The following is a 13,188-nucleotide window of genomic DNA, read 5'->3' as shown; positions in this document are numbered from 1 at the left end:
TTAAATTAGGCCAAGATATGGGGAAGTACAGTAGATAAAACTTTGAAAAGGTCTCCAGTGTATTTAGGAACAATTTAAATTCTTTTGATTAATTGCAAACAGGCAACATCTGACAAGGTGTCCTGTGTGTTTGAGAACCATTTATATTAATTTGAGGAATTGGAAATTGTCAAGCCTTTGTGAGGGAAATAACTGGAGATCAGAATCACAGGGAGGAATGATACATTAGTAGAAATTCCAGATTTAAGCTACTGGTGAGGTGGATGAGTGGGCTTGGAGATGGTGGAGACTGGTGGCATTGTAAACATTTAGCATACAACACAGATAGGTGTAGTATGATATAGCATGGTAGTGTGCCCATTTGAAGTAATTACAACGTCTTCCTCTTTGTTGTCTATCAGCTCATGTGCATTACATCATTGAGGACTCCAATATCAGATGAATTCTAATGAGAATACTTGTCTAGCTATGTGGTTGATAACATTAGTCCCAGATCTCAAAATTATTTGCAATGCAATAGCATGAACAGAAAGAAGCAATAGTACAATCCACAGAGCATATGTTTCTATTGTGCAAGAAGGTTTTATACAAAAACAAGGTAAACCTTGCTGGCTGTAAACAGCCCTTATCTAGACTCTAAACACGTTATCATCTCCAACTTTCACCTGCATAGCCAGTTATTTCTTACCAGGTACAATGAGAGCGTTTGTGTTCAAGCTAATTGGCTTTCCATTTTTCAGCCAGCTGAGGGCAGGAGGTGGGAAGCCGATGACCTCGCAAGTCAGTGCAATAAAGTTGTTTACCACAACAGTCAAATTCTCAGGGTTGTCACCAATAATGCTTGGAGGAACTGTGAACCAAAACACAGATTGGTTACAGGCGCTGGAATAGCTGATGCTCATTTATACAAACATAGGCTACTTGTTCTATGCACATTCATTTTTATTTTAAACCTCTCTTTCACCTCCCCGTTCTAGACATTTGTTGTGCAAAGTTTCAATTCTCATTCTTATACGACTTGTATTTAAACAACCCCCCTTTTGGTACACCAATCTCTTATCTGTCCAAAGTTGTGGCTGGAATGGGTTAACATGCAAAGACTCTAGTATGCAAATTTGATTCACATGACATTGAATCATAAAAGGCGAATGTTTCGCCAATGAGGAAGGGATAAAAAAGTTCTCACTGGTAATGCTACTTTGGGGGCAGCCCACTACCATTAAATGCATTGTAAAAGAAATAAATCTGTATATTATTTATTTATTTATACTTAATTTATTTATATAGTTTCCCAAGCTTTTTTGTAAGGAGCTGTATTTGATCAAAGAATTTGGTTTCGAGGTGCACTGCATCACCAAATGCGATGCAGTGCGCAACGAAATTCGTTTTATTCATTTATATGTTTACTTACCTGTTAACTCCGTAATCCATACATTACTACCCCCCACCCTGCCCCTCCCCCTCCCCATGTCACCACCCTGCCGGTACTCCCACTACCGGCCCCGGCTGACTATATGTGACCGGACTATATGGACTATATGTGACCGGACCGAACGGACTATGCTTATCACCTTGTTTTTCTTTTTTTTCTCTCCCCCTCCGTTGCACAGTTATTTATTGTTCATACTGTATTTTTTATCCGTGGTTTGCTTACTTACTGTCAGCCTTCTAGGTAATGTAAGGCCCTTCGGCTTTGCACAATATGTATGTGAAGCACTCTGATACCTGCGGGTCTAGCTAGCGCTATACAAAACTTAAAAAAAAAAAAAGATAAGAGACACAAGGGGGTCCTTTAGGGCCCCCTTGGTTACCTCACTACCACACTTTTCATGGCAGTGCGACCGCCATGAAAAAGGTATTGGTGAGGTAACTCTAAAATATGCTCGGCAGTGCCGCCGTCACACCACAAGCATATTGTGGACTCCAACCTCCGGCGCCGTGGGGTCCTTGATCCGCGGCGTTAGTGGGGGTTCAGTGTCGGCCCGACCATCACACTTATAATACTGCGGGCCATCGCGCAGTGTTTCCATATGCAGACTTTTGATTGATTGGTAATTGTTCAAAATCAGCAGAAGTTTAGCTGCCAGGATCGAGGCACCGGATCCCTGTTATGCGTTTTGTCCCACTATTAAATCATATAAGACTACCAGGACTGCGAGCTCAGTTTCTTAGGCTGCCTGGGAACATTATTTTTTTATTTTAAATCGGTCGTATTTGTGGTCTGTATTACAGTGTAATAGTTAGCAGACAAATATTTAAGCATTACTAGTGAGAGGCTTTGGCTCTGCCCCCATGTTGGAAGCCAGGAGTACATGTTTTGATTGGCAAGAAATTATGTGCATCCAAAATAAAGTGCTCGCCCTCCACTCAGCTGTGATCATTTTGTTTATTTATCCAGGTGCCTGAGCTTTAACTTTTAGGGGCACAAACATGACGTTGTAATGCTATTAAAGAATCTTAGATAAATAGATACTCTTGCAGCAGTGCAGATGGGAGGAGTGCAGTTACAAACCTATATGGATGTTTAGGTCTGGCTTGACAATGCAACTGTCACCTGACCTCTTAACCTATACCAGTGTTATTCTACAGTTCTTTGCTTCTACACAAATACTTATACATTCCCATGCGGTTTACTGGTAATGCTTTACATTACCATATAACATTCCTAGAAAAAAAGGACTTTTAGCATTGACAATGCGTGTTTATTATAGCATTGGGATCCCTTTTCAAATGTCACATATTGTCAAGCTACATCAGAGCCTGAATCTTTAATCAGATGAAGGAAATGGGCACTAGTGAGTTATTTACCTTCAGATGTGTGAAATAAATCCCAGGTTTCTTTTGAGGGTTTGACATCTTGATAGTCACCTTAACTTCAACATTCCCAAGTGATGTTTTCGAATAATGATGACATTTTCTTCAGTCTCTGCTGTTCTGCTAGTTGTTTGAAACTCTAGGTTTCTTACACATAGTGAATATGACCCTATTCCTGAGCAACTCAACTCAACACACAAAAGCAGAGATTTTGAGTGTGCTGCACCTCGCCAATGGCCTTAGGCCCGCCCGTCTCCGTTATTTGTCTAAGGCAGAGCTATTAGCTCTTATGGTGTGCACTACCACTGCCTCTGTTACTCCCAAGAGACAATTTGTTTATCCAAAACAATGAAAAATTCCACCCACTGTGGATTGCACCACCCAAATTCAAGTAATGTGCATATCAATAAAGAATGTCCAAAAAATACTGTGTCTTTTTTCTTTTCTTCATTATTCACATTTATTTATTCATTTAACTCACATCCGGACGCATTTGACTGAGGAGAGGACGCTACTTTTTCGCTCGGCACATTAGCCAGGTACTTTGATCTTGGACGTTGAAATACAGAAAACGAAAAGTGATGTCTGTGCACATTGGACACAGCCAGCACGCCCTGATGAAGTTCTGTTGAATGAAACGCGTTGGAGCTATTTCTACTAGTGCTCTGTTTTGTTAGCAAAATCCCCCATTGATTACTGAAGAAATTATATATGTTCTTCTGAAAAACTACTCTATTATACATGCCATCTTAGTACTGATTGCACGGTCAATATGATACAGCCCATCTCTTTCCGCAGAAAAGAGATAGAGACACAGGGATAGAAGAACTATGCACAAACAATGAATCTATGAATTAGAAATGTTGTCCAGAGCAATTCTGCATGGATCTCCTCCAATATGGACTATTGTAAAAAAGTATAAAAAAGGTATGAAAAATGTATATATTGTATATACATAATGTAAATAGCTGGAGGAAAATAAGCCTATATGGTGACATATAAAGGAAGGCTTATGGTTTTACTGTCACAAATGTCTAAATAAGTGTATAGGATTAGAGATTCAATTGGAAGAAGGATGTATTCTATGTATAGGATTGTTAACATGAAGACTGTACAATTCTATGATGCTATATGGCCATTATTATATATGTATTTTAAATGTTTTTACAGCCCTGATGAAGTTCTGTTGAACGAAACGCGTTGGCTGCCTAAAAGAAAATTGAATAAAGTAGAAAAGAAAAAAGACACAATATTTTTTGGACATTCTTTATTGATATGCACATTACTTGAATTTGGGTGGTGCAATCCACAGTGGGTGGAATTCTTACACATAGTGCCAGATTTTTTTCACATTTTTCTAAGTGTTGTAATGACTTACAGCAAAAGTTCATAATATTTCGGTTGAATGAAATGTTTAAAATATTTAGGGACTTGTGGTGGCGGTCCAAACACCGCTACAATGTGGGTCCACCCACAGTATTCAGAGTGTGGTGGTCGGACTTCCACAAGACCGCAGGCTCCGCCAGGGGCAAGGATCCCACTGGGCCAGCAGTCTGCTTCCTGCATAAATATATGCTGGCGATGCCGCTATTGGTGTCGCCAAGCATATTCTGAGTTGCCTTTTCACCTCCCTTTTTATGGCATTGAGCCTTCCAAGAAAAGGGTGGTGGAGAGGCATTACTGTATTTCATTTTATTTAAGATGCTTTAAAAATGTCACATCAAAATATATTCAGCTGCCCCAGTGCAGCTGGTGGTGCAGTACCTACCTTGACCCAACTATTGCCCAGTGTTGGTCAAACCCTCCGAAGACTGAAGTTGTAAGTTGAATACTTGAAATTACCTACCTGACTTTTCTCCCATAGGATTGCATTGGCTCTCTCTGTATTGCACTAAGGGGCCGAATACGAGTCTGGAATCAGTCCTTTCGACCGCCACATTATGACCCTAGTGGTCCTGCCGCCCTGGGACCGCCAACCCGGACAGGGAACTACCATTCCCTGGTGGTAGCACGTCAGTACAGAGGCCTCTATATGCTTGGCGGGACCGCCATGGTCCCGCCAAGCATATTAGGAGTTTTCTCTCTTCCAGGGTTTTCATGGTGGTTCCTCCTTCATGAAAACTCTGGTGGAGAGGGAAAGAAGGGGGCCCTACATGTCCCCCTTGTGCCTCACGCCCTGTGGCTGAACTCAGATTGGGCCCCCCTGTGTACATGCACCGAAGTTCCAGCACGGTATGGACTTTAGAAGTCCATGCCGTGCTGGAACTGTTTTTGATGTTCCCATTGCGGTGCCTATTTTATAGACTGAAAGGGTAATTATAAGGCGCGTGGTTCTCAAGTGGGTTTGGTGGTGCAGCGGCTGAGTGGTCCCGCCGCTGCACCATCATACTCGTAATTCGCCCCTAAGTGTCTATTCTGAGAGTAATACAAAGTATCTCTTTTGACTTTGACAAATACTACATCCACCTGTAAAGTAATCTGAATGCTCATACAAACATTTGCCAACATTATATGTATTGCAATTCTGAAAAGTGTACTTACCTGTAACTGAGTTCCACTTCGTTCCTAAAATAAAAGTCAGCAAAGTAATTGGCCTGGAGTTAGTCATTTAGTGTGTGTTCCTGCCTTGTATGAATATGTATAAGAAATGTATTCACACTACCCTCTGACAAGCCTAACTGCTCAGACCAGCAACAACTAAATTGAGAGTAAGGTATTATCTACTTTATCTTCTGCTTTACCCTTGGGGACTTCCTGGACTCAGTGCTCATTAAGGGGCCAATTATGATGCAGCAGGAAAAGCTCAGACCATCGGTCGGATGGTCTGAAACCTTCTGGGCATTACAGTGCTGGCGGTCGGAAATTAAACCGGCCAGTCATTCCGACTACCTTCCAACGGGCTCAAGGAGCCTGTCGGCCAGTTGGAGGCTGGCCCGTAATCCCAAAGGGCGGCCTTTCTGTTCGGCAGGCTTTCCATGTCGGGATTTCTGACATGAAAAGCCTGTCGGAGAGAATGTTTAGGGGACTGACACGGGGTGCAGGGATTAAACTACCTCCCATTTCCCTATGGAGAATGTACTACGGCCGGTTTGCGACCATAACACATGCTCCCATAGGGAAGTGTCGGAATTTGACCGGACGATGTTCGGTCGCATGGCAATCGGGAGCTCGGGACCACCAACCAGAGGTCGGTCAGTCCCATTTCCAAGATGGTGTCGGGCAGACGCAAGTCCGCCTGACATCGTAATAGGCCCTATACCTCTTTTTGATAGGTGTTGGACACTAAAAGGCTCACATTTACTAGACAGCAAAGCAATTACATTTACATTTACTATTCCCACTCCAATTGTACCAATTTGGGGAAGGTGCTGGACACTAAAAGGGTAGCATGTACAATTCCCACTCCAATCTAACCTGAATTGGGGAGAAGTTGTTGGACACGAAAGGGGTGACATTTAGTATCCCCACTCCAATCTAACCACATTGGGGGAAGGTGTTGGACAATAAAGGGGTGACCTTTACTATTTCCATTCGAATCTAAGCTTATTTGAAGAAGGTGTTGGACACTAAAGAGGAGAAATTTGCTATTTCCACTGCAATATAAAACATTTTATGCAAGGTAATACAAGCAAACATTTTATATACACAATCAGTACTCCATACGTATTGTCTTTATCTATAAAATAAACTAAAATGTATTATAAAAAACTACAAACCAATATATTCATGAGTAACCATAAATTTCTTTTTATTAATATTCATAATTAATACATTATTAAAAATATTTACTGCCATTCCTAAACTTTAAACTATAAAATAAAAAATAAAATCACAATCCAAAATCAACAGTCATACAGTTATAAATATATAAAAACTATTTTTAAATTGAAAACATAAAAATATCTTTTCACTATAAAATTATAATTTAAAAATAAAACACTTTGTATATGAAAATGTATTTCTCTGAAAAAGTATAGAATGGAAAACATTCATATAAAGATTCTAATTATTTTACATTTATTTTTATAAAGATTCTAATTATTTTACATACATTTTTACATATTTTAATTTCTATGAATTGGTTAAAATGTAATTTTTTAAAATATTTAAAACATATTTGTAAATGTAATATGATTAATATATCTTTTATTTAATAGCAATTTATTGCAAATATTAATATAACAAAATACATTTAAAATACAATACACTCTGTATGATAATGCTCGACGAGTAAAAAGCGTTTGACCGAGTGGGTTGGGACTATTTGTGGGCTGTTCTTAGGGCATTCGGTTTTCAAAGTAACTACATTGGCTGGATCAGATCCCTGGACGACCAACCCACTGCTAAGATAAATTATGCAGGTTTGGACTCTACTAAATTTCAAATAGCTAGAGGAACCCGGCAGGGGTGCCCTCTTTCACCCCTGCTGTTTGCTCTTTCTTTAGAACCAATTTTAAATGCACTGTTGACTCAAGAAAACATTATTCCTTTTCAATTTGGTAGACATGCTTTAAAAATAACCGCATATGCGGACGACATAGCCATTTTCACAACTGAGGTTGTTAAATCACTACCCTTGATTACGAGTGAATCAGAAGAATTTGGGAACGTCTCGGGGTATAAATTGAATTTAAACAAGACGAAAATTATAGTTAATTATAAAACATTGTCCCCAGTACTTGGCATTTGTAACAACGCTACGTACCTTGGAATTAAAATGTCAGCTCATCTTGGGGATCTAACCGCTCTTAATTATAATCCACTCCTGAAAGAAGTGGCTCTGTCTTTTAAAAAATGGCACAAGATTCCACTGAGCCTCGCTGGTCGGATTAACCTAATTAAAATGAAAACTGTCCCCAAATTTCTCTACTTATTTAGATGTATCCCCCTTCGACTTAGAAATGCTTTTTTCAAAAGACTTGATGGGTTATGTAATAGCTACATATGGGGCTATAAAAAAGCTCGTTGATCAATCCAATCACTGAAACTCTCTACTGAGAAAGGTGGATTGAAGTTCCCTGAATTCAAATTATATTTTTTTGCTACTTTTTTTTATCGTCTCCGAAGCTTGCTCACCACTAAACTACCTCAATAATTTTTTCTATGAATTCATGTTAGGCTCTGATAGCAACTACTTTTTATTAAGGGTCCATGATCCCAATTTTTTCAAACGGGTCAAATTTAAGACTGCTAGAGAAACTATCGCCATCTGGAACAACATTATGAATTATGGGAAATTCTCCTTCTTTCACTCAGATCTACCTCTATGGGATAACCCAGGTCTTCCTGGAATTTTTTCAGATGGGGCAGGGACTTTCTGGGCTAGATGTGGGGTTCGTAAATTAGGAGACCTTTTTGGACACGAGGGACTCTTAGATTTTACTTTATTAAAAACTATATATAAACTGGATGATGGCATGTACTTTAAATACATACAAATTAGAGACTATCTAGTCCGAAAAATGAAAATTAAAGTTAGCAAATCAGGGATTTTAAATTGTTTATACTCTGATAAAACAAAATCGATTATTAGTGAGGGGTACGCATGTCTAATAAACTTAAAAATGGACGATTGTGGCAAACTTGCTAATAAAGGGGCTAACAGGATGGGTATAAATATAACACCAAACCTAATCTCGGGCTCTTTACATCAAATCAATCATGTGGTCCAGTCCTCTAGCCTAGGATTACAGCACTATAGAACTGTCTGCCAACTTTACTATACTCCGCAAAGAATATCTAGCTGGGCAGGTAACAATGATGTTAGCTGCCGTATGAAGTGTCCTAAATGCGATTTACACGCCGCCGACTTAGTGCACATGTTTTTCTCATGCCCCTCTCTGGTTGAATTTTGGAAAAAAATAGAAGACATACTTTCCCATAAACAAATAACCTGCCCAAAATTCACTGCACCGCTGATTTTACTGGACTTGCAGGATATAAGTAACACATCTAAAGAGCTCATTACCATCTTGATTGCTTGTGCACGACTGGTCATAGCTAGGGCATGGATAACTCCTAATCCCCTGCACATCTCGGAATGGTGGGCTTTAAGCAAGGAGATACAGCTGATGGAGCTTTCGTTAGCAAAATTAAGGAGACCTCAATCTCTGATGAAAAGAGAGAAAATCTGGAGACCTCTCATGTAATAATATTGTTTGTGTAATGCAGGTTACATTCATTATTTATTTATTTTTGAATTTTGGTAAAATGAATTGCTTTTCAAGTGTCCCTCTGTACTAATAACCACTGTACAAGGTCTTAATGCTTTATGAATTGCTTATGTCTTTCTTTTCTTATGTATGTTTCTCTTGCAATGATAAATAAAAATATTTAAAAAAAATAATAAAAAAATTGCATATCATTAAAAAAATAAAATGTACTTTAAAGTATACCATTTTAAAAAAATCTCCCCACCCTTGTCCCCCAAAAACCCAATATCTCACTACTAAAACAAATTAGAAAACCATTAATTGTATGCATTAATACAACTTAAAATGTAAGATTTCAACAACTTGATGACTAATAAATTATCATACTAAAAACAGAAAGAAACAAATGAATAAATATATAGAATCAAACACTACAATAAATTATATTCTAATTAACACTTTCATACATTAAATACAACTATATATTCTAAATCAATATTTTTACAGTATTAAAACAACACTTAAAACAATACTTCTAGTGACAATATTTTTGACATCCCAATATTCCTATTGATAATATTTTTGACATCCCGATATTTCTTGACTCACTATTTTTGTATCACAATATTTCTTTTCTCGATATTTTCTCCAAACACCCTCAGAGTGTGCAGAGTTATTATATCCACATCCAAGGCACTGAAAAGGAGTCCTTACCAATGTTGTTTATCTTAAATCCTTTGCAAAGCCATATTCAAATCATTTCTGTAATTTTAGGGCAATGAAGCAATTTTCTTTTGCCTCCTACATATATGAAAACTGTACCAAAATACTTGCACCATATGTCTTTTTTTTATTGTGCTTCAATAAAAAATGCTCCTTGCTGTAAGCTCCGTTAGAGGGAAAAACTGTGGCAGGAGGTTTGCTATGTCATAGAAGGATGGCTGACCTGTTGGTGTTTTAGTATGTTTTAACAAAGATAAACCCCTAGAGCAGGGGTTTGTCCATGGTAAAAATAATGCTTATGTACAACATACAATTAGATTTTCTTGAACGACATGTGGACTTGACGGTCCAAGACTGGAACATTTCTGGAGGACATGGCATTAGATGGCCTATTCTAAATAATGGAGAACCTCTGCCGCTCTTTCTGATGGTAGTTGTTCTGAGCTTTATGAAATCCATATCTCTGACCTCTAAATTAACAAGAGGAAGAAAGAGATGGCTGAACAAGACATCCACCAATTTTGGCAGAGGTTCCATTGCCCTTTACCTCTTAATGAGACCCATAGTTTGCTATAGTTCAGTAGCTGAACGTGACTGAAGCATTTTACCTCAAACAAAGTCAGAGAAATCTTACCGTTGACATTAAAGTTGAATTTTTTTTTTGAACTGCCAGCAATATTTTCTGCCACACACACGTATCTGCCTGTATCAGTTATTTGAGAATTCAGAATCTAAGGACAAAAAACAGGCCATTAAACATTTTATGATGGCTTAAGAACTATTGATATGAAATAGTGATACATTTTTAAAATATGATTACATTTACTGATTTTTGTGGCACCTTAATTAAATATTTATTGCTGCAACCACTATCTAAAATTATGATCCAGTGAAAATAACTGAAGTGGCTAGCAAAGTGCAAATATATTTTTAAAACAAAGCTATCATAACATTAAAGTTAGGAAACTAGAGTATAGCATGGCACATTTCAAAAACAAAAAAGGAAAAACAGGTTTTGACATATGGGTATATTGCTTCTGTTCATTTAGCAAATTTCCAGTCAATACGGGAAAGAATGATAGGATGGGAATTATCTTATTATTCTGGGGCAGACAACCTTCACTGTAGCATGATCCTCTCATGACCTTTATGATTTCTTAACAAACTCCACAAAAATTACTCTATCTATGCAATGTGACATCCATGCATTTTATGAGAGCAAACATTACTATGCTTAGCATTATCTCTCATTAAAATGATTTACCTGTCATATCTGGCATGCCCAATTGTGTCACAACACCAAAGTGACTACACATCCTGAGGCTAAGGGTCTGATTGCGAGTTTGGCAGGTGAAACGCAAGGCCACCGCCACTGTGCTTCTGAAAACGCTGCTGAGCCGGCGGCATTCCACCCACCGTATTAGGGGTTTCCTGCAGGGCAAGTGGTTGCACAGCAGTGGAGTCAAGGAGGATTACACTGCTGACTGCTGGACACAACCAGAATGTCATCCCAGCCAGTTTTTGATAGCACTAACCGACCCAATGGTATTGTAGAAGATTTGTATGCGCACCAGCGACATACCCTGACCAATGACCCTGAGGTCATGTTTTCAGAAATATAAATGTCTTTCTGCCATCTCGCGCATAGCGGTGTCTCTGCCAGGAGAAGGTCGGTGGAAAGGCATGTCGTAATTTGGATGACAGTTCACATGCCTGCACCATCCCCATTCACTGCCTCTGCCTTTCCCGCCACAGTAGCTGCAAATGTCGGCAGTGGTGGCAGCCTTGTGGCGATCTTAACGCTGTGTTTCTAATCCGGCAGTTGGACCGCCAGGGAAGTCAGCAGTCGGATCGCCGAAAAGCGAGGGCGTTTCCTTAACCACCAAAGTCATAATCGGGCCATAAAAGCTGGAAAACAACATTTTGACCCTTTTAAATATTGTGGTTGCCTGGGTGCATCACAGCTGTAGCCAATTACATCTGGTTATCTTTCAATGATCCATGGAATCCGTACAGGTGCACAGGTCTGGGTGATTATCAAAACCATTACAATCCATTAGATGGTCATCTATTGGGCTTTATTAGAGAATTTCATGCTACTAGAGGCCTTTGGATCAATGACACCAACTATTTATTCTCTATGTATGTAAAAGACATGCTTGGTTATGTCATAAATCCTTCAAAAATGCCTCTCCTCTAGCTTGAAAGGTAATACGATTTTCCAGGACTTCATATTGTAATTGCAATTGCATTTATATAGCTCTTACTACTCCAGATGAGGCACTGAAGCGCTTTATGCAAGGCAGCATGCTGCCCTGGCACCCAAGGTAAGTGGTTAGTCCAAATGTATTGTGATTAGCGCTGCATGCTCAAACAAACCGTTCCATTCAGTCATTCAAGTTTCTTTATGGTGGACTAAATCAATTAAAAGGGGATATTTTTTATCATGGGGTAGGGTGAGCTCATGCGCATGGTTGGTGGGACTAATAGGTGATTTAGAGACGATTAGGTATTGTTAGCATAACTAAGAATTTCTGAGGAAGGAGATTTAGGAGCATGTACATCGCTCGGATGTTGACTTTCACATGCAAGTAAAGACTAGGGAAACATGCTGTAGCTTTGTAAGTAATGATACAAGACTTATGACATGCAACTGCTTCATGCTCTTTGGTATCTATGAAAACCATAAGACAGGTATGAGCATACAGGCACAATTCTGTCTCAGAACGAAATAAATATTCATGAGATGAAATGTTCCGGAGTCACAATGAGTTCTTAGAACAAAATAAAAACAGATAATAATGACTGAACATAATGAAGGATTTGGAGATAATGCAGGACAGGAGTCACAGATAAAGTATATGATGGTAGGGTTGGGGCACCTACGGGGGTGGGAATAAGAGGATAAGTGTTGGGCTAAGGATTAAAAGAAGGGTGTGGAGTAGCTAGGACAATGTTGGACAAATCTCACAGAGTTCAGACTGGGGACTCTCAGCAGTATGAGATTACTTCTCATCTTATATATGAGGACTCACATCTAGAAATCATAGGTCATCCATAAAGCAACGTAAGTAGGTGATCATTTTGCTTGGACAATGAACTTCTGGCACACAAGAAAATTGAGAATCAAATCAAGGAATCGCTGTCGGAATCGAGTTTCCTTGTCTTTTAGACCACATGAGTTGTCTGCACAGTTTACATTAGTGCTATACCATAATGTTTGTCCTAGTTGTTATTAGGCATTTATATAGTGTACAACTGGTCAGTAGTAAGGCATCCCAGCACATTCAGTAGCCCTAGTCATGTACAATAAGGTGTACCTTATTGCAAAAAAGGGGAGACCCTCTGAGGAAAATAATTTTAGGTCAGGGAGAAGAGGGGAAAACCAAAACATTCAATAAAGAGCTCCCTCGCGACCTATATTTCTTGCATCAAAATGAAATTAAATTCAATATGGGCTAAACAGTAATGTAGTCATACCAACAAAGATGTTAGAATG

General features: G+C 38.9%; 1 protein-coding gene across 1 annotated transcript in view; it reads right to left on the bottom strand.

Annotated features, from left to right (window-relative positions):
- Nucleotides 1–13,188, bottom strand: part of HMCN1 (hemicentin 1) — a 1,183,532-nt gene that overhangs the window by 391,666 nt on the left and 778,678 nt on the right. Inside the window, exons 57-58 of the mRNA XM_086956029.1 lie at nucleotides 10,324–10,420; nucleotides 689–850 (exon numbers count right to left, since the gene is read on the bottom strand). Of these exons, the coding sequence (XP_086812155.1) occupies nucleotides 689–850; nucleotides 10,324–10,420 (259 nt within the window). The remainder of the gene's footprint in view (nucleotides 1–688; nucleotides 851–10,323; nucleotides 10,421–13,188) is intronic.

Source organism: Lissotriton vulgaris, chromosome 1_1 (genome assembly GCF_964263255.1).
Source record: "Lissotriton vulgaris chromosome 1_1, aLisVul1.2, whole genome shotgun sequence".
Lineage (NCBI taxonomy): Eukaryota > Metazoa > Chordata > Amphibia > Caudata > Salamandridae > Lissotriton > Lissotriton vulgaris.
The sequence above is the reverse complement of the archived record's forward strand: the minus strand, read 5'-3'. Positions and strand labels throughout refer to the sequence as shown.